This window comes from Amphiura filiformis, chromosome 1, assembly GCF_039555335.1.
Source record: "Amphiura filiformis chromosome 1, Afil_fr2py, whole genome shotgun sequence".
In the NCBI taxonomy this organism is placed as follows: Eukaryota; Metazoa; Echinodermata; class Ophiuroidea; order Amphilepidida; family Amphiuridae; genus Amphiura; species Amphiura filiformis.
The window spans coordinates 71,505,624-71,529,210 of NC_092628.1; the positions used below are offsets into that span (position 1 = coordinate 71,505,624).

Genomic DNA, 23,587 nt, shown 5'->3' on the forward strand with positions numbered 1-23,587 from the left:
GTTAATACCTGAATTTCAAAAAATAAAAATATATTTGAGGAAACCTCAAAAAAGGAAGCGGGAGGGGACGTGAAACATGTTTATTTTTTTATTTTGCCTTATAACATTTGCTGAGGAGGACGCCCTCACTGAATTTTTTAAATTCATTTTTACACGATTAAATTGTACTTTATTAAACCAATATAGCCTGCAAAAATCAAGACTCTAGGTGCCGTAGTTTTGTCAAAATCCGAGATTTTGAATAAAACGCCGAAACTGGCGCTTTATTATTATGATGGAATTATTAGTCGAACGCATACACGATGTTCATAACACACTAGTACGTACACGGCGTGTATACACAACAAAGGGTCGTACTATAACATGACCGAAGGAGTGGTACGTATAGGCGACATTTGCGCTGGTAGTAAATTCCAATTTTCTTTACTTTGCCATAGTTGTTCAGCTCAAAAATAAAAGGGGATATATCTGACAGTAAAAGCTAACATTTTATGGCAAAGAAATGCTAATCTATTTTGTTTGAAAATGTTATAATATGGCTTTAATATCAAACTCATTCCTACCACTGATTTTGGGGCGAAATAGGGGCTTGATGATCAGCATTTTGAGGGGTCTGGTGAACTGAAATTGGGCCAAATTATAGCTTGCGGAGCTAAAAAATTCTGAATTTTTCCACTGAATTTGAGCGAGCTACAATGTAGTCAGATTCACTGAAGCATAACACCATGTAAAGCAATAGAAGTTCAGAAGTAAACAGAGCTGATCACGACTGGCGATCACATTGAAAATGTTGCTCAAATTGCATTTCAACAGAATTTTGGACTATTCAAAATAGGCTTTCTTCCCGCAACATATACAATTGACTCATCAAAATAACTTCCATCCAAATTTCAACATTAACAGAACAAATAACACCTGTCTGTTGCAAAAAAATGTCAGTGCTGACCGACCGAAAAACGATGACAACATACTCTAGCATTCAATGCGTAACTATATTCGAAGCTAAAGTTCTCGAGTAAGTTAGAATTCATTGGAATTAACAAGCTACTAATTACTATAGCAGTTGAAAACCCTGGTGATATCAATGGGAAGTAAATAGGATAAATAGGAAGTACCGTATTCGTCCGAGTATAGTCCCACGTTCGAGTATAGTCCCACCCCCCCATTTTTCGAAAAATTTCAGAAATTGTAAAAAAAAAGTTTTTTTTTCCGGTTTTGGAGTGTCCCTGGACCTAGACTTAGATGCTAGGATCATTCATGGTTGACCTAAAAAAAAAAATAAAAAAAATTAAAAAATTTCAAGATATTTTGTATTTTTAATATGAAAATTGATAATTTGTATTCATGTCATACTCTATTAATGATTTCAAAATGCATTGAATTTGAATACATTTTGAAATCATTAATAGAGTATGACATGAAAACAAAGTATCAATTTTCATATTAAAATACTAAAATATCTTGAATTTTTTAGGTCAACCATGAATAATCCTAGCATCTAGGTCTAGGTCCAGGGACACTCAAATTAGAGTATAATCCCACCCCCCAATTGTGAAAAATTTTCACATAAAAAACGGGTGGGACTATACTCGGACCAATACGGTACTAGTTTCTATTTCAGAACATGACATCTGCACCATTTATGTCAAGTCACATACCCAGAACTTGTCCTTATTTTAGGTACTGTACTGTACTGATTATAATCCTTCAAAATCAGTTTGTTACATCAATTTATCTGCAGGGTCTGATTTCGCTTTTTCGCTCAAAAACCTACTGGTCCACCGGGCTAGCATTGTTGAATATTTACCGGCCCAATGCAAAATCCACTGGCATTGATTATATCAAGCAAAATCCACTGTCATTGGCCACCACGTAAATCTGACCCTGTTATCTTCAACGAAAATATTAATTCAAATCCACAATTCATGTTTTCAGGTAAGCTGACACAAAACGCAGGATCAAAGATGTTGATAAGTACACTGCTGGTTGCTATGGTATCCTCAATTGTCATATTACCAGTGAAAGGAGCAGACTATCATGTCACCATACTTGCTGATAACATCACCTCCAATCTGACACACTTTTGGGAAAGCACTGGGTTATGGTAAGAAACTGTTATAGCTGTATATATGTGTGTCACCATACTTGCTGATAACATCACCTCCAATCTGACACACTTTTGGGAAAGCACTGGGTTATGGTAAGAAACTGGTATAGCTGTATATATGTGTGTCACCATACTTGCTGATTACATCACCTCAAATCTGACACACTTTTGGGAAAGTACTGGGTTATGGTAAGAAACTGCTATATCTGTGGATATTCCAAGGATCTCTCATATTTTAAGAGTAACAAGTGGTATGGTTCTTGATGAGATATCACACTGAAATGGCAAATCACTTGATAGTCAATTATTAAGGAAAGTCTGTAAGCTCCTGGAACATTTTAGTAGCAATCATTCTTGTACAAATCCATCACCTGTTTGTGTACTTTGTAGAAAAAAATTCAGATCTGAAATGTGTAGTGAAAACTCTAGTATAGACTTTGTATTGCTGTAGAGAAATGATGTTGTTGTTGTGATTTACTGTGCTTTGTCTTTTGAAAATATATACTTTTGTGTGTTCTTTGGAAAAGTAATGAGAAATATATCTCTCTAGTACCACAAATTGTTGTTATTTTGCTGTTTTTTTGTCTGTCAAAAATTAATAAAAACTGAACTATGTACCTACTACCTACTTCATATTATCAGCATAGTGTTTGGCCAATGTGATATGTTGATGGCTTAAATATAAGCCCAATCAGTAAACCAGCAATGTAGCTATGCGGACAGTTGTACCACAGTTCTAGGACATGACCACCACATGTTCAGTTTCATCTAATCATGGCAAACTTTGTGTCATATTAAAGCTGAAAGTTAAAGTCAAATGTATGAAATCTGCATAGAGCTAAACAGTTTTGGGTTATTTTCAATCAAGAAATTTGCATTCTCAATTAACATTATTTCAGTAGCATAATTAATGCAAGTAATTATTGTGTTTCTTCTATCTATTCTTTATTTTTTAGCCCTCAGACCCTCACCAAGAAGCCTACAAGTACTTCTTGAGTGATGATGAGAAGCAGAATTTAGCATACATTGGATCTGTACCACACAGTGGCATCAAACAGGTTAGAATTCATTGGCTCTTGGACATGGTCACTGTAAGGTAGGTTTACTGCATCAGGGTTATTCTGATTTGTTCTAATTGTTATTGCAAAACTCAAGAAACAAAAATCATGTTTCTGTAGAAACTATAGTCTTACCACCATGGGCTGAGTTCCCCCTTCCACCAGCTGAAAATACTAGGCAAACATTTTCAAACTAACCCATGTGAGATAACCTTAATATTAGACAGACATTTACCAAATTGTTAACATAAGCAAAATTTGAGTAAAATTCACACACTTTAGTTTTGCACAACATATGAATGCACTCTGCTTCCAACATATTATATCCTAAAGTGGGGTAATTTGCAGATTAAGGTGAGTGTGGTGACAGGGGCCATAGTTTTCCAGTTTTAGCCAAACAATTGCAGTGTACTTCTTGAAATAAATGGAAGCCAATAACCTCATTATATTTCCATATGTTTTGTGGTTTTTGAGTTAATGCCAATATATCAAAATGAAAGTTTATGCGTTGCTCCTCCTCTGAAAAATCATGCACATGGGGCGGGAATGATACCCCTTATATCAAGCCTTGGGATCTCATTTATAGAACCCATACCATTCCCTCTTGTGTGTCAGCTTCATTTGTCTCAATATTTGAGTGCAAACACTGCTCGGCCATGCTCCCCTCCATCCCGCACACCGTCATCATCCCTATATGTTCGTGTTAAAAATTGCCGTGGTAGTACGATAAATCCTCACGTTTTTCAACAACTACGCATGGTGATTTTGTTTGAGATAGGCCGTGCGACTCAGGCTATGCATACAATTTGAGATTTTGAGAGCCGGCCACACTGTTTCTATTCTATGTTTTACGATTTTCGCATGATCAGTATATGGCTGGCCGTAACCGCCTGGCGATGGAGCTGCTCAGCGTAGCTTACTTTTCGCCAGCGGAGCTAAATTGACCAATCATGTTAGATCTTTTCATTACGCGGAGCCAGTTGATGCATCATCGTTCCAGAGAGAAAACTCTTGCCAAAATTAATGTTTACTATGTGGATTTTAAATGAATCGAATGTAAATAAACCACCAACAGTTGTACAGGATCAATACCATTGTTTGATTAGTGTATAGTCAATGTTACCTTGCATGCATGTGCCATGTGTGTGGCGTGTTTGTTTGTTTGTCTACTGTGTCAGGCCAGGATCACTGACACCCACGGTACTGATACTGTCATACTATCACGGTGATCATATTGTTGAATGTTGTTGACTTTAAAATAATCATGATGCAGTCATGTCTACAGTAGAATTCACCACGACCTTTGAAGGACTTAAACCCCATTAAAAGCTATTAAACCAAGATAACACTCAATGAAAACAGCTCAACTATGTTACATCAGATCTTCTCTGGTTAAATACACACTGCACTTGTGTCTGTTTTACCTGTGCAATGAACAATGAGCTGGTATTATAGTTTCAGTTGGGTGAATGATTATAAAGCTTAAGCATAAAGGTAACAATACTGTCTGGGCTTTTGTTTACGAAATGAGACAATAGTCTGCTTATTGTTAACCAGCGTTCTTGAAAATGAGAAGCATAATGGTTTGCAGACTTAACACGGTTTAGAAATAATTTGTTCATATTTTTTGGTGTTATCTGTCGTTTACATATCCTTCCTAAAACACAAAAGTACCAATATTTCCAAACACCTAAATTAGCTAAAAATTTAGGAAATGTTACAAAACTATATTTTCTAGAATTTCAGAGAATACTTTAAATATTGACTGGTTATTTTTTTTTACACAGGGACGTCATATAGGCAATGGCATAATACTTCTAACATACACTAGGTCACGCGTCAATGGTGAGCGCACTGAGTATTGTGTATAGGAAAACGGGCAGTACCGTAACTACAGTATGTATGGCCTACTACTAGTATATAAAGTAAATCCGAACTGGTTTGCTGAAGGTCGAATTCCATGAGCCACGCCAGCATAAGATGTACAAATCAGCTCCCGGCGATACACTGCAGATCGCAGAATTGTGTGCATGGTTTACCACCACTCTGCCTAGCTATATAGTTGTGTACAATACTGTATGAGTTTCTTGTGAGTGCATGTCCATCTTAATAATAAGTCGGTTCGTACTTTTCATAAATTACTTTTTGAATCATAACTATCGTGACCGAGGATATCTTGCAACTACGTGAAGCTCGTCTGGCAAATTCTTAATGACTAAATTAAGCTTCACGTAATGAGTAAGTCGTACTTGATTGGTCAGTTTTACCTCCGAGTAATGAAAAACTCTAACATGATTGGTCAATTTGGCTCCACGGAACAAAAAGTCAGCTACGCGTAGCAGCTCCACGTTGTGGCGGTTGCGGCCTACCATATCAGTATCCCATATGATATTTCTATTGTAAGAAAATTTTATTTGTTGTCACGTAAATCACAGGTTTCGTTTAAATGTACTAACTGGAAATTAAATGTACTAATTAGTGAGGACCGGTATTTTGCTGTGGATATGTTTAACTGCAATTTTGATGTAAAACATTTGAAATCCTGGGTAAAAATTTTGATAATATTTAACTCTGAGAAAATTATTTTATAAAGGAATGCTGATAAAACCAGGTGCAATACAATGTACATTATTGACACACTATCACGCTCTTTATCTTCGTCAATAATAGAATAATCGATTTCAATCGAATTGAATGCATGAGTTTGTAGTTGACTACTGAGCGACCTAAGCGATCGATTGCTAGCCAATCAGATAGAACTCCTTTTCTTGCGTTCAGTGAAATACCACTCGCCTGTCGCTCACTACCACTCGCCTGTCGCTCACCAACGGAGTATTAAATTTATATTTATCGTATAGGACGACGACGGTGTGTCCCGTCTTAAGCCAACATGAAATAATAATATATTTGTAACATAACTTGTTGCACTTTCAGCATAAATCCAGATGGATCAATGTCATACAACTTGACACTTCTTGATGAGCTCATAGACACTTTATACAAGAATAAACTACAGGTTGGCTTTGAAATCATGGGCAACCCTTCTGATTGGTGGACTGACTTTGAGGATCGACACCAGGTGTATAAGTGGAAAGATTTGGTGACTACACTGGCTAAAAGATACATAGGTATGGTATGACAACATATTTGGTTATATTAATCAAGACTAGGCTGATTGTGGCATTTGTAAGAAAAATGACTAAAAGTGGAACTTTTTTCATCTTCAATACATCACATGGCAGATATCATGAAAATGCATTATTTGCAAATTTGTGAGATATCTAACATTCCAATTGAGGACCCCCTGGGAACCGGGGACCATCCCCGCATTCTAAATATATGTAATGGACAGCAAATAACCTAAAAATGCATTTGAAAGTTTATCCCCATATTGGTGATCAAAAAAATCAGCCACCCACATTGATAGGTTAAATGTCATTAAAAATGTCTGTATAATTTGTGTACATACCGGGGTACTCAGTACAAATGACCATACTGGGACGTGCATAAAATGGGTAGCATTTTGGCCTTTTGGTATAACCAATGACCCCTTTTTCAAAGCCTATTTTGTATATGAATGGGTCCTTTTTTTTATTTTTCTCACTTTTTTCGGAAAATAGCCCAATTTTTCCTTAATCTAGCCAAAATTTTCAAAATTTGGGTAAAAAAAACGAAGACATTTTGGGTTAAATTCGGCCAAAAATTTTGACTTTTGGTATATCAATGGGTCCAAATTTCTTGAAAAATTGGTGTACATCCCTGGTAAATCGGTGAAAGTCTTAGTCAGTTTGTTTGTTTGGCTGTCTGTCTGTGTAGGGGACTTGATAAAGCAAATGGCATTGTCTTAATAAAGGGGTCTGAACAATATCTATATTTGAATGGAAAGCGATTTACTTAAGAGTACACGAGGTATTGTTGGTTGAAGCAGCGAAAACTTGATTTTCATTATCTAAATCAGTTTATTATTGAAAAATAACACAAATCACATAGTTTAAAAACTTATTGTTGTTAATGAGTTATGTATGTTTTACAAAAGTGTTGTTGTTTCAGCCCTCTTTACAACAAAACTCATGAACCACAGGACCTACACAAGTATATCTGTGATATTTGAATTGTTCTACATGCTCGCTATGAAGTGATCAATGCAATATTTGCCAAAGCTCACTACCATTCGCAAGATGCTGTGAACTACTAAATCGCAACAGTTTAAAATAGTTAAAAAAATAAAATAGTTGCTAACCTTAAGCAGGTGTATGTTATCTCCCTTGACCAATATTTCAAAACTATTACTAAATTTATATAATATTGAATGGCTTTTAGTGTGATACAAGAATATATTACATGAGATAGAAAAATATTGCTAAGTCGAAGAGGAGTGCTATATTTTTTATCAAGTGCAATATATTCTTTTATTATTATTATTTTTATCAGACTGACTTGGTAAAATTAAAATAACTTTGACTGATTTGACCTAACTCACTCATTAAACTATTCATTTAAAAATCATCTGGGTACTTTTAAGACACACTGCGATATGCGGATTTTTTGTACCACACGGAAGCCTGATATAAATAATAATATATATTATATCACACTTTGTAATTCCTATTATTTTGTTTTCCTTGGTTTGCAGACAAATATGGTATAGAGTATGTATCTACATGGAATTTTGAGACATGGAATGAACCAGACCATAAAGATTTTGATAAGCTCAACTTTACAGTACAAGGTAAAAAGAGTGTAAAGAGTCAAAGTTATGAAGAATTATGAAAAAAGTTGCAATTCTCAAATTCAATTAAATCGCTTTAATAACAGTAATCTGAAAAGATATAATTACTCTCTCAAAGGTTAACTTGTAGACTATTATTGGATAATAATAACAATATCACTAGTTTGGACACATTACAAGTGATTCTACACTTGATTGAAATGTGGAATTAAATCCAAATTACCAAATAATGGACTTCCTATTTTTAGCAATGCTACGTTGCGTGTGATAACATCACACTTCATCAGGTAACTGATCGGCTGGATTGGTCATGTGACATATGGCTAGGGATCAGCTTAATGGCTCTGTCCCATGTGTGAGATAAGTTGTATTGGGAGAGAGTAGAATCACCATCACTCAATATAAGAGGAGGACTACAATACACACATGGGACAGGGCCATTAAGCCGATCCCTAACTGTCTTCACATGACCAGTCCAGCGGGTCAGTTGCCTGATGAAGTGTGATGTTATCACACACAACGTAGCATTGCTAAAAAAATGCAAGTCCAGTATTTTGATTTAATTTCAATTTTCATGTTACTACAACTGGATGACTGAGAACATTTTATCAAGAGTGGCTGTTGTTTACCTTTTAGCACATACACAGTGTAAACAAGAAAGTGGGGTCTCAATTGGCTAATGCAATCATCCCACAATCATAACAAACTGGTGATCTGATTGGCTGATTATGCATCAATGCTTTATTTAGCCCACTTATGTTGCTCATTAACAGGGCATGCATCACCAATGGGCAAGAGATGGCCGTTTTTCTCTGGAAGCTAGTGTAGTTATGTAGTCTACACTTTTGTATCTGAAAAATCTCATGCATCATCAGACTGATCAAACAAGTTTCATGGGCAATTAATTAATGACCTCTCACAAACAATATATTCTTAAATTCAAAGGAAAATGACACTTATATGATAGATGCTTCCTGGAAATTCAAGTTATTATTATCAGAGCAGGAATAAAAATTTTTATGACCAAGGACATGGATAATTGAATGACCTGTCACAAAACAACAGTGCCATATGTAAATTGTGTTCTTAACTTATGATAGATATTTCCTGGAAATTCAAGCTTAAATTGTTACCAGGGCAGGAATATGGGAGGAAGACAATTGCATTCAACTTCCAATGAATGTGACATATATGATAGATGTCTTCCTCTACAATGCAAATTTGTATTGTTTATTTATTTGTTATTGTCTGGTGGAGATCATTTAGATTTCTAACATGTTGTAACTTGCATGGTATGTCAGAAGTTTAATAGTTGGCTTTGGAATCAACAAATTATCACCAATTTGTATGCTGTTTCACAATTCTGTGCCATAATAATGTTGCCAAGAATTTGAAAAATCAATTATCTGGAGTCTAATGATTTGATATATGCAACAAGCATACATGCCTCTAAATGAGGGTATTTTGACGAAAGACAGACAGGTACCCTCCACAACTTGGTCTTACAATAATACATGTTTGTACAGCTACCATAATCATATATAGTTGCTCGAACTCAAATAATGTTTTTGTGGAGGCGTCTGCCTTACATCTCTTTTGTCAAAAAAAACCAAACCGAGGCAGACATAAAAGAATTCTACAGTAGTTGTTTTGCATGTTAGAGATGTGTGGGCAGTGCTTAATGTAAGCCAATATCTTCAAGGGTCATTTGAGCATTTGTTTCTGAAATCTACAGGCCTTTGTGAGCACTGTGTGTGGGTGTATGGGGGAAGTGTATACGAGGGGGTATCCAAAAGTTTTTGACATCACCCAGAAGGAAAAGAGCTATATTGATGAAATTTTGTCAGTGTAATCACTGGTCCTTATGTACATTATGGTCCAAAAATGGTCTCATAAGTATGTTTACTTTCTTTACATGGGGCACTAGATGGGCAGTAGGTGCATAACCTGCAATATGGTGAAAATTGAGGCACGCATCATGATTAAGTTCCTGCATTTGAAGGGTTAGGCCTACAATGCTCAAAAAATCTATGATGAAATTAAAGCAATCTACGGTGATGATTGCCCATCATATGGCACTATTGCTTTTTGAAAAAGGAATTTCCAAACTGGCCACATGTCCCTCACAGATGAGCCAAGAAGTGGGCGTCCATCACTTACGGATGATGCGCCACAGTGAAAAAACTCAAGAAAGTGGAGGATCTTATCACGAAAAGGTTATGCGCCTACTTCCCATCTAGCGCCACCTGTGAAGAAAGTAAACATACTTAAGAGAAAATTTCATCGGTATAGCACTTTCACTTCTGTGTGATGTCAAAAACTTTTGGATACCCCCTCGTATGTGGGGTGATATCAGTTTATTATAACCTTCAAAATGGAGTTTGTGATAATGCATGATCTGATACAGCCTAAACCTTAAGATCTCATTTCAATAAATTTGCTCTCTTAATCATAAATTTTATATGTTATTTTTCTTAAATGGGCAGGGTTTTTGAACTACTACGACGCCTGTTCTGAGGGGCTTAAAGCAGCAAGTTCTCGGCTGATACTTGGTGGACCTGGTGCGGCTTGTAGAAAGCCATCATATTCTGTGATATGTTGGGCATTACTGGATCATTGTGATAATGGAATCAATTATTTCACTTACCAAACAGGAGTCAGGTTGGATTACATATCATTTCATCAAAAGGTTAGCTACTAAACTCCCTCTGTCGGTTGTGAAAACTGCACCAATTGTTGAAATTTCTTCAACACAAAGCTGAAAATTTAACACAGTCTGCTTTTAAGATATTTTCATTACTTTTTGTATAAGTGAAATGTAGCTGAAGCATGATACAAAGTTTATAATTAAATAGCAATTCAATTAGTGATACATATTGTACAAAGTATACCATCTTCATGCCAGTTTCACATTACATATCAAGGGTATACAAATATGATATTTACTTCGCACTGTATAGTGGAAGATTGATTCTTTTTATGCTCATTCAACTGTATAGAAATGGCCTTAATGCACATAAAATAGGAAATAACAAAAAGACAGCTCCGAAATCTCCGTGTAGAATCTACAGAAGCGTAAACAGTCTCATTTGCATAACAAGGAACGACATTAGTAAGAGCCAACGCCCTTAATAATAATTTAGTTGATAGCAGGTTTCTCATGATGAATTCTTTCAAGCTTCAGTGTTATGTGAAATCAAACATCCTGTATCATCAGAATATAGACTTCAACTCAACTTGTTTACATCACTTGCCAGGTGTGCTTTCTAGGAACTTCCACGTCATCAGCCAATGTTATTAGCTCCTATGTTTCTTGGAAACGGTTAGAGACCAACCTGGAAATAAGCAGACTGGAACCAGGAGCAATTTGTTTTTGAAAATTGCTCCTAGTTCACTGGGATTTTACAAGCACCAGGAGCAATACTGGAAGAAACATGAGCAATTTTCAAATAGCCTTTTCTGCATATACAATATAGCATTCCAGCACTACTGCATTCAAGTGCAAAAACTGGAACTAGTAGCAATTTTCTAAACTAAAGTGCTCCTAGTTCATGTGAATTTTACAAGAACCATGGTGGCTTTACAGGGGCAAATTTGCTCCCCGCGCCCGCTTATTCCCAGGCTTGTTAGAGACCGACCTGATCAGATGACATTCCAAGAAACATCATAGCTAACAACATTGGCTGGTGATGAGGAGTTCCTCAAAAGTACTCCTAGTAAGTTCACACTACGTACGAATCTGCAATTCTATATCTCTGTCATATTTAGGGAAAAGTGTGTCGATCAATTCATCATATTTTTGGCAACTAAACACCGGACTTTCTTTTCTGGGTACAACTTGTAGAGATGCAATGTTACTGATATATGTAATTTATTTTGTGTTTTTAGGGTGAAGGTAGTGCCTTGTTTATTTTGGACAATGAGTTGGAGAAGATTGAAGCCATTCACATCAAATACCCAGGATTAGCTCAAGTACCTATTTACAATGAGTAAGTACGGAACATTCTAATGCAAGGAAAATCTGCCAATGCTATGTTGGAAACCGAAACGGGGGGCACTTCAATATGAAATGGATATAGGTGTAGGGCTGGCACTTCCGCACTAAGGGGCATTCGGTGAGAGCAATATGGGGTCATTGGGTGAGAGCATGGTTTTTAGCATCGGTGAGAGCAAAATGTAAAAAATATGGGGTCATTGGGTGAGAACATGACCTTTTTTAAATGGAATCTTTGGGTGAGAGCGAAACAGCACCACAGAAACCTCGAAAATCAAATTTCTAGTCCAAAATGGCTTCAAATATCTTTGTTTTTTCAAAATAAGTAACAAAATCTGTGATAAATGAAAGTTGCTGTTCAAATTGAACTTGTAAGGGTCTTTGGGTGACAGATCAAATGGAAAAATAGGGGGTATTTGGGTGACAGAGCATGTGTTCGTAAAAAAATATGGGGTCTTTGGGTGACAGGATGCTGAAAAAGGGGGTCTTAACAGCCCTACATATGCGTCACCTCCAAAGTTGGAGAGTGACATAATGTTTCTGATGTTGGTAGAAACTGGATTGGAATTAGTTGCAACAAACCATTCTTATAAGTGCCACCTTCCTGCAATTGATGGGGTGAACACCGATATCACATTGATATCACATACTAAAAAAGGACAAATGCAAGGTCAGGAATGGTATCACATGATTATAAAATAATGAAATTGTGATATCATTCTTAACCTCATTTCCATTGTTTTATAGTATACAAATATTAACTGTCTATGAGTGTGATGGTCGAAATAATCACGAGGTGAAAGATGGATTGTTCCATTCCACGAGCGGGCGGCGAGTGGAATGGAACAATACATCTTTCACCCAGTGATTATATTTCACCATTACCTAATTTAAGACAGTTAATATTTGTTTTATATCACTCATACATAAATTCTATTACTAAAATACTATTTAAGGTAGGAAATACATTTTTTCATCAACATAACACCATGTTTTGACGTGATATAGGCCTACTTCACATTTTGGGGTCCACCTCATAATTAAATCGGCGAGTCCAAGAGTCAGCGACGGCTTATTAGGCGCAGGCGCACTACTGACAGAGCACTATGATAGTAAAGACTATCACACGGAGAGGGTGATGGTAAAAGTGATAAATGGTGATCAACCAATGAACTGTCTAGAATTTATGTATGAGTGATATAATATGTGATATCAATGTGATATCATTGTTTACCCTATCAACAGTTGCAAGGTGTCAATTATAAGAATGGTCTGCACAAAAAGTAACGCAGCTGTTATAAATATGCCTATAGCTTCAGAACTAATAATTATTTTCACAATATTTCAATATAGAGAGAGAGGATGATTTATTTACGCGCATTTTGATACCCCATTTGTCAAATGTCTTCAAATATTAACAACTCAGTAGTGCTTTTAAAGAAAAATATCTGAATTTAAAAGTTGCAGTTTACAGCGATCAGTGGTTATTATGCCAGCACTGTAGCACATAAAGCATGTCATTATCTTCATGCTTTACTTCAAATCAATACAAATAGCTGCAACTTTTAAATTTTTGTATCTTTGATTCAAAACACTGCTGTATTGTTAATATTGAACAAAACTGGACAAATATGGGTATCAAAATACGCGTATATAAATTGACGGGTTTTCTGAAAAATGGGCCTTCTGAATAACAGGTCTTCTGAGTGACGGGTGCCCCCATCCCCGGGCCCCATCCAGCAGGCATTTATTTATTGGCAAGTCACCTGTAGTTGTCTAAGTTTATGTTTGTGCTCAATTATCCATTATATAATAACAGTGAGGCTGACCCCCTTGTTGGTTGGAGCAAACCAAAAGAATGGAGAGCGGATGCAACCTATGCTGCTGTTGTTGCCAAGGTAACAGTTCATACCTACATTTCAAGGGTTTAGTTCACTATCTGCAATAGCTGCCAGCTGTCATATTTTTAGATGTGTACAATATATATTATGCAGAAATTGTCAAATATTTATAGGGCAGCTTTTGCAGATAGGACCTTCATGTACTAACCCCTTGATTTATTTGTTGGTAAAATTGAAATTTTAACTCCATGAACACTACCTGCCGATCTAACATTGTCTCTGATTGGTCAATTACATGATATCTTCATTTTAATCACCAATCAGAATGGAGATTTGCAAATAATTCACCCTGATTTATTTGCGTGGTGAAATTATTCAAACAATGTTGCTGATTGTCCAATTAATACTTCTTTTTGGCCAATCAGCAGGTAGATATCATGGGGTTAATGTCAGTTTTCATTCTGTGAAACAGTCATAAACTATTTGAAAGGGATGCAGACTATTTGTAAATGGGTCAAGCCCCCACATCACCTGTTAATGAGGGCCAAAGATCTTGGAATAGAATCCCCTAGATTTGAAGTACTGTACATTCATGTTACAACCTTCTTCAACTCATTTACATAATTTTGGATCAGGATCTTATTCTGATTTGTTAAACCTTCTAATTAGCATACTTTTGGATACCTCCATATTTGGTATTACCTTATTAATTATTAATACCTGTAAGTTGTTTACATAGTGACATTAGAGCTTGTCACTTTGTCAGTAGGAAACATGACGAACATTTTCACTTTTCTCTCTATTACTGTTATATTGTGGAGTACCATATAGCTGACGTCTTAGTCCAATATGATAGGAAAATATTTCTGCTGATGACCTCATGTTGACAATGACTAAATATGCTGTGTTAATTTCTGGAAAGAAATTTGCAGCAGTCAGACTTTGGATGTTTGCGAATAATCTAGCTGTATGAAATTTGGAATTAAATCAAATGCAGATTTGGAATTGAATCAAACGGTATCACAAACAAAGTAGCATTGCTAAAAATAGTAAGTCCAGTATTTTGATTGAATTCCAAATTTCATGTTGCTACAACTGGATGACTGAGAACATACATCAATTAATCTAGCTGTATCTCTTTAGTTCATGGAAACAGTGCTAAAGTCTCAATACTTGTCCGTGTTAAATTTCAAATTTGTGCAAGAGATCAAGAAGTATTTAGTAAAAAAATTTCACATCAATTTTTTAATTTCCAGGTTATTGGCCAACATCAAAATCTGCTGATAACCCAGAGGGATGACATCCATTATGCACTTTTGAGTAACGACAATGGCTTCATGAACTTCTACCCATCATTTTTTGATCAGCGCACACTTACTACACGATTCCAGATCAACAACACAAAACCACACTATGTAGATATGATCAAGAAGCCAGTGCTCAGTGTCATGGGGCTCCTAGCTCTTCTTGGGAATCAGCAAGTAGACACCACTATTCTTATCAAGAGTAAGAATAAATTCCCAGCAAATGTTAAAAACATGTTTTGGTTTTGGTCAAAATGTTTTAACAATATTTTCAAATTTTATTTTAAAAAGTTTAAAATGTCAGGTTATTCAAATGTCATCATGTTTTATAGGAAAAAACCCTAAAAGTATTGTCAAAATTTTATTGAATATAATTTTTTCAAGTCAACACTTGAATTTATGTTACAATATGTTAGAATGTTTGCAGAAATCTTTCAAAAATGTTTTTGAAATGTTATTATTTGTCAGCTACACCTAAATTATAGTGATATTTCATCAGGCAATCAATTTAAATATTATGAATCTACGTCTGCAGTCTAAAGTTGAACATCACCATTCAATGATTTTATATATAATGACTTGAGCTATAATGTTGATCTCAAAGGCATAATGAAAAATGTAAGGCAACTACATGTAGCATTCCAACAGCCTGCTCCTCATCATTAGAGAAGTGGAGCATTTCAAATTCATGCTGATTAATATTTGTTCATTATCTAACATTTGTCGATTGGTTGGTTTATGGTCAAAATTTAATGTTTTTTTTCCTATTAGACCTATGTTTCACTCATCTGTTTTTGCTCATTTCAGCATGTATGGTATTTTTGGTCTGGTTACAATTTTCTTTTGAAACATGAAATGCAGCATAATGTAATGTTGTGGTGTGTTTGTGTATGTGGTTTTTTTTCTCCAGATGGCGACACATATATTCCTGTTTCCAATAATAGTGATGTAGGCGTCATTGCATCTGTGCACAATGCGCGAGTAGGGACAGACAGGTATGTGTACCATATTTTATATCGGTAGAATATGACAAGAAGATCAAGTTGAAGTTTAGGATGTCCATTAATATGTTACATAGCAGTCTATTGGCAATCGCACTCAGGTTGTAGATCAATATTGAACACTCCATAATGGTAAAATGGGCTTCCATGCAATGTAAGCTGATTTTGATGGCTGAGATCTAGCATTTCCAACTTTTTCAGTCCTCTAAATGTATCATTGCTGATATATTGTTTTGGTGGCTCAGATCTAATTTTTGGAGTGAAGTGAGATTAACAAAACTCATACTGTTGACAGTTTCAAGTTGATTATAACTCAAATCTAAACTCTTGACATTGTGGTCCTTTAGTTGTGGAATACTTGTAAGTCTCCTATTGCTACAGTCTAAGTCAGAGCTGTCGTATACCTTACATGGTAAACCCTTTGGGTAGATGAAGTTACTGGATGATGATTCCAGGGTTAAAGCAAGAACCACAACCATCCCGATCAGAGAAGACGACATTGAGGAATTATTTTACTGTCGGCAAATACAAAGTCAAACAGTAGCTTAAAACTTCATAAACACAAAATGTTAATGATGTTCAAGTCTTCTTCTGTTGGTTGATATTTAACTACACTATTTATCACTCACCTGGAACGTTTTTGCTAGGTTGAGTAGCATCTTCAGCAGATGGTGATGCTGTCTTATCTAAAATCGGGATTGTCCTTTTTGATGACGTCATGTGATTGATAATATGACATCATAGGATGTTACAATGCTGTGCTGCCCCTCAATGGCCATCAGCAAGTTAAATAGGATATATATTTAGTCCATGATCACAGTTGAGTCTCTGTGTATTGCTTCAAGAACTCTGTGGAAAAATTATTTTTGTTCCCGTTTGAGCACCTTTATGTTTTCCCAACCAATATAGTGACCTTTGGATCTCATAATGAGGAGATTGGTAGAAATTCAATGATCATTTCAACACTCATATATTTGTTTTTGTTTATGCAGTTGGCAGATGTCAGTTCTGATATATAACAGTGCAGACACAAGTAGTGAGACAGATACAGACAGTATAAAGCTTGATATTCAAGGTTTAAATCAAGGTAGGAATAATAAGTATAGGAGCTTTTATACAAAATTTGAGTTACCGTATTCATTCCAAAAAGCGCCCATGCCCCAATAAGCGCCCACCCAGGGGATTTCCAATTTTCTGAAGTGACGGATAGACTTCAATACAGTGAAATAGCTAAGGGAATAGAAGTCCTGTGTAAACTTGCAATACATTTTCTTCATCAGAAAAGCTACTAGAACGTCTCAAGACCCTTTTATAACGTACGTAAATTTGTCTCTAATAAACGCCTGTTAGGAAAAAATTTGGTCAACCATGTGGAAATAAGCGCCCACCTAAAATGACTTTGTTAAGCCCCCTGTGCGCTTATTGGAATGAATATGGTACTTTTAATATGGAAGAGCAGTGTAGATCAACTTGAGAAACAGGAAACAAATCTTGGTATAGAAGTAGGTCAATTTGATCAAACATTAACAATTTCCACCCACAGAAACCCACAAAAACAATGGGGATTAACAAGAATAAAAAAGTGCACGTCATAGTAATGATAATATTTTTATCCTTTATTCTTCACAATTTTCTATTAGTTTTGATTTCTTATATATTGTATTTTATACAGGTACTCAAAAATTGTATAGCCTGTACCTTCTTGACAATCAGCACGGCAATCCATATGCAACATGGAAGTCACAAGGCAAACCCGTCTTCCCTACAAGGAAACAATTACAAGACATGAGAAATCAACAGGTAAAGACATAGTTCATATTTTACAGATATTTTACAGAACTCCCTTAAAATAAACCATGATTGTTTGTTTCCTTCATTAGGGATCAAAATGATAAAATGAACTGTTTTGCATTTTTAAAAACATATTAAGTCTTGCTTTTGATAGAAATAGTAACATAATTCTTGATCGGCACATTTTGTATACATTATGCAAATGTTGTGTATCATTTTCATCAGATGCTCCAGTTGGAAAAGCACAGCTAAGCTCAGCTTTGATTCATGTATGGTCAGATAATGTCAATTTTCTAGACCTGATATTTTCACTGTTGATTCATGTCTTATTAATTAGTCCTAATTCAATGTTTTTGGTTGATTTTCAGGAGCCTGTTAGAATAAAGGGTCCTGTCAAATTAGACGAGTCATCTTTGACCCTTGACCTTAGTCTCAACAAACCAGGAGTATTATTATTACATATATGTACACAACCTGCTCCAAGACCAGGAAAGGTAAGTCTATCATGTATACTAAGGGTTGCTGATATTGTATTTATAACACTCTTATCACTGGCATGTTGTTTTCTTTTTACCTTTGTGTTTCAATTTAGGCTTTAGTCAAACACATTGAAATTTAAATCTAGGTGCAATCTGAATCAGAAGTGACTTTAAGATTGGTTGGGACCTTGTCAATGAATTGAGTATTGAAACTACTGGATGGCCAGGAGAGTTCTGATAATGAATTTTTGGCACCATGTAAAAAGAGGCGGGAGCATGAGAATTATTACTAGGAAATCATCTAGGTGACTGGATTTTGTGATGTTTATCAATGGGGGTCTTTTGGAAAAGGGTATCAAAACTTGTCATTGGACCTCTGCCACATATAAATTCTAAGGCTACACAAAGCCATCCATGTTTGCTGGTTTTACTTTTAGATCAGGGTTAGAGAGAAGGTCTTGTAGCACTTTTTAAGTGTAAGGGTGTTGGTAAGCTTATATGAGTGTGGTTTCAACAAGTAGTCAAGCTCAGTTGGTGGAGCCCACCAATCAGAAGTACAAGTGGAGGGCTGAAGTTTCTCAAAGTGATCTCCACTAGGTTTCTCCCAAACCTATCATGCTTTCAAATCGAGACAATTGAAAAAAACGCCTAACCTCTAATGGAATTTGGTCCTGCCAGTTTTCTATGGGGTGAAATGTTTTGTATTAATTCCTTTATCTCTGACATATCAACCCAAAAATGGACAAGACGAATGAGCAAGAACTTTCAATGCATTTCACAAGCGTGAAACAATAATAAACTAACAGGCTTACATCTACACATGCAGTAAAGTCTTCATGGGAGAAGCATTTGATCTCCTGAAGAGAACTCAGATTTCCTTTCAGCCTCCTCAAATGAAGATAAAACTCCTTGATAACAAACACTTATTCCTCTGTATTTATTTTGCAATTAAACCCCTTAAATGTCATTCTGAACTCTCTCCCCCATGTAAAATGCAAACTTATCAATTTTGTTTGATTATAACCTGTAGGTGATAGATGTAAGACTACATAACATCACATCTCAAGATATGCTAGTGATATGGGATGATGCCAATGTAGGATCACATTGTCTACTCACATACATAGTAGAATACTCAAGTACTGGCAAAGAAGAGTCATACAGTAGGATCAACAAGCAAGATATCATCTTTACTACATTTGTTCATTCAGTAAATGTAAAACACAGTAAGTACTTCTTTGAACAAGTTCATTAGGATGTTAATTTCAACTGTGGATTTTGTTCATTTTGAACAATTCCAAAGTAAACTGATGTTTCCTGTTGCCTATGTGATGGGTTGCCAGTCTGCTGAAACCACTAGTGTAGTTAGTGAAACATCAATAAAATGTGAGTTAAACATCTTCATGTTTTTTCTTTGGAATTGTTCAAAATTAACAAAACCCACAGCAAAGTAAGTACTTAGTTGAGGGCTAAAAGCAAACTAAAAACACACCTTATTTTGTTGGTAAGTAAATCACAGTAGATTGGGAGGCACTGATCCCCAATCATTTGACTGACTTATTGACCTAATCCAATTCAGATTTCTATCCCAGCGATCTCAACCTGATCTGATTATGAAAGCAAAGAGTACTATATCCATTCCTTAATTGCAGGCCCAAGGTGCAGGACTAATGTAAAGTGTGCTCACACAGATTTTTGTAAAAAGTGGACCTAAACACCCCTAAAATTTCCCTTTTTGGACTTATTGCCATATCACCAAACAGTGGCCCAGTTGTCATTTTTTCTTCCACTCTTCGACCTTTTTAGTGGAAAAAAGAGCGAAAAGTGGGCCTTTGTAGATTTATTTTGGCCATAATAAGAGTTTGCATAATTATCATTATTATTGCTGCTGTTGTGTTTGTTTTAATTTAAGATGGAAATTAAGTACTTCTGCCTGTGAGTAAATGCTAATAAAACATTATTTTGTATTTTGTCAGTAAAATTATATGATTGCAATCTAATTGAAACTATTTTTGTTGGTTCCAGGTATGAAGTATTTATCTGTAACTAACAGATGGTATCGTCTGTGTGCAGTAGACTATTGGGGCCAAAAAGGGCCATACTCTACTCCGGTCAGCAAAAAACATGGGAGCCATTGATTACATACTAAAGATCAAATGACTCATCACAACAAAACAAGGCATTAGTTGTCAAGAGTGTTTAGTACCTAAATTAAGAATGTACAAAAACAGATTTTAGCTCATGACCAAAAGGTGGTTTGAATATTATGTGCAATGACTGGGAATCAGTCTCAACAAGCAATTCAGACAACCTTGAAAATGTATTAGCAAACTTTAATTATAGAGGTGGTACAAACCCCTCTATAGTATTTTTCCATTGTGGTAAGTCGGTCACGTTGTGCACATTTTATTGGGTGCAGCTTCAACTCGCAAGCATTCCCATAAAGTGCTGGTATACACAAGCACATGTTTCCACTTGTTGACGTCACCGACTTGCCAAGATAAAAAATAGCACATCCCATCATCTTTACAGTACATTTGGCTTCAAGACAGTAGCATATCACACACGAGATCAAAGGTGGTGCATCTCTGTAGCACACGATACAGTGCAAAGCGACTGCGCCCTACAGATACACCACCTATGATCGTGTGTGTATCACACATGGACGCTACCGTTTCGAGGAAGCCAAATGGACAGTAATGCATAGTAAGGAGTATGGAAAGCCATTTTTGTTGAATATTGTCTGACACACTTTGTTTCTTTTAAGAATGGTGCATCTACATGCAACAAAGAACAACTTATCATGCTTATGGGTGGCATACCTGATAATGTACAACCTAGCCGAAACTTGGAGGTCTGCATTGAATTTAGTACTAAAATGACCATTCTTGCCAGGAGGAAATGGTTTTCCACTCTTCTTAGCCTTAGCCATTATTGTAGGATGAGGATTGAGTTAAACTATAGAGGCATGTTTTCTTACTCTCTCTCTCTATGTCTCTTGTATTTGCAAGATGCCTATAAATGCATCATTTACTTATCAGCAGGTCTGGTAAATGGTAGATGTCAATATAATCCAACCATCCTCGGCAGTAGATTACTAATCTGTGATTTCCATGCATAAAAAAGGATGAAAAGTTATTGTGAATTTATATTCTGATAAGTTTCTGAAATTCATCAAATGATCTGTAATGTTAAATGGTGCTTTGGAAAGAACAATCCACCTGATTGGTCAAAACCATACCCTCATTGCTAGTAAGGCCGTATGCAGACTCCGAGTAATAGACATATAATATTTGATGTAACATATCTACGTTATTTAATCTAGTCCCATTCTATTTCCAGTAATGTTTAGTTCTAACGAAGGTTTGATGACGTAAAATCGATAATATGTTACGTATAATATCTGGTAGAAATATATTATTGATTTTACGTCATCAAACATTCGTTAGAACTTAAACATTACTGGAAATAGAATGGCAATAGATTAAATAACGTAGATATGTTACATCAAATATTTTACGTCTAATAAAAAGTCTGTATACAGCCTTATGGGAGTGTAACTTTATTTAGCTTTGGCATTGATTGTGTGTTGTTCAAAAAGGTTGACGCTGTTATTTCAAATAATGTACCATATTTGTCCTAATTAGCACCCGGTCACTTGCGTCACTTTGGGGGGGTACTTATTAAAATTATGAAATGCAAGATAGAATTTACACAAATAATCAATAAAAAATGCTGGTGCATCTTAAGGCAAAATCATAATCTAAGCCGGAAATTTAAGATGGTAATTTTATTTCATCTTACAGGTGCATTGAATAGAGGGCGCTTTAACAGTTGTCAATTGAAAAATTCCACAGGGGTACTTATTAGGACAGTGGTGTTAATTAAGTTGAATACAGTAGTAGCATTAGGAAATGTTATTATTTGGATGTCTAACTCTTCATCCAAAAAGAATAATTATATAGTACGCCCAACATAACTGTTACATGATCAAGGGGAATGAGTCGCATGTCGACCCTGGTCAAAAATGGTCATTTTGAGCTTTCAGAAACTGAAAACCCCATGTTGATATGACCATTCGATGCAAAGTTCCGTCAATTTATTACTCGCTGAAAACAATAGAAAAAGAATTTTAAAACTTTCTTTGCCAATGTCTCAAAATCAATATTAGCGACATTGACTCATTTCCCTTGATCGTGTCACAAATGTGTACAGGGCATATGGTACAAGAATCTGGAAGTACACGGTTTCCACTCCAGTGGAATTCTGTGATAGCTATAAGAAAAGGTTGTTTGTACCACTTCCCATTTATAAGACACTTGTGAGTTTTCCTCGTACCACAGTCAATAACATACACAAAACAGCATAATATGTATTTCCTCATTTTATTACTTTTATTATATAGTCTGTTATACATATTTGGTTTTTGGATAATTAAGCACCAATGAATTAACACTTTTGTTAACTTGATTTTAGGTCAAAAAATATTTCTTGAACATGGTTGAACATAAGCAATGCACCACTGGGTTTGGCAAAACTGTTAAAGCATTGCCTCATTTCAAATATATAGTTTTAGTTTTGGTTTTGGTTTTGGTCACGTGGTTTCCTATTGTCCTGCCTAACCACTTGAATCATAAGATATCGAACTCATTGTTTCTACCTTTTTTGTTTAAAACCGAACATTTGTGTCAGTCAGTTTCGGTTTTGGTTTCAGTTTCTTATAAGTGGTGTGGATCGTAAAATTATTTGATTTGAAGTTACCTACTCTAAGTATACAAAAGAAAAGTTTAAATTTCGCAGTGCAATATTCACGAGGAGAGAAATCGAGCATGGTAATCTACATTGAAAGACGTGGTTTACAAAACCGAATAAGTCTAGGCTAATTCACCTGTGAAAAAATATAGACCATCGAAATATTTGCATTCGACATTACAAAAGGGGTCACTATTGTAATTGTATAGGTGCTATAAACAAAATCGATTCATGTCCTTAATCCCATGTACCAGAATCGATGGAAGGCCATTATATGACCTCTAATAACCTAATGACTTTTACTGAAGCAATTTTTACTGCAAAAAGTAGAAGATAGAGGTGAAAAGAGATTGTGTGGGGTGGGTGTGTGTGTGTGTGTGTGGTGGGGGTGGTGGTTGGAGGGCAAGGGGGATATGGGCCGGGAGAGAGAGAAACAGATGAGAGAGAGCATTGGAAGTGAAAGAGAAGGGGAGGAGAGCTCGAGATGAAGATATCGAATGTAGGGGAGGAGGAGGGGAAAGGGTAATTTAG

The 23,587-nt window shown here is 35.8% G+C and overlaps 1 protein-coding gene across 1 annotated transcript; it reads left to right on the forward strand.

Moving 5' to 3' along the window:
* Window positions 1-3,073: 3,073 nt before the first annotated feature.
* LOC140152592 (alpha-L-iduronidase-like) lies at window positions 3,074-22,849 on the forward strand. Its single transcript, XM_072174998.1, has 13 exons — window positions 3,074-3,203; window positions 6,100-6,293; window positions 7,799-7,894; window positions 10,381-10,583; window positions 11,783-11,883; window positions 13,708-13,786; window positions 14,986-15,235; window positions 15,944-16,028; window positions 17,027-17,121; window positions 17,707-17,834; window positions 18,194-18,319; window positions 19,335-19,530; window positions 20,330-22,849. Exons 1-13 carry the CDS (start codon window positions 3,190-3,192, stop codon window positions 20,440-20,442), a joined length of 1,680 nt encoding a protein of 559 aa, XP_072031099.1. The 5' UTR covers window positions 3,074-3,189; the 3' UTR covers window positions 20,443-22,849.
* Window positions 22,850-23,587: the final 738 nt, after the last annotated feature.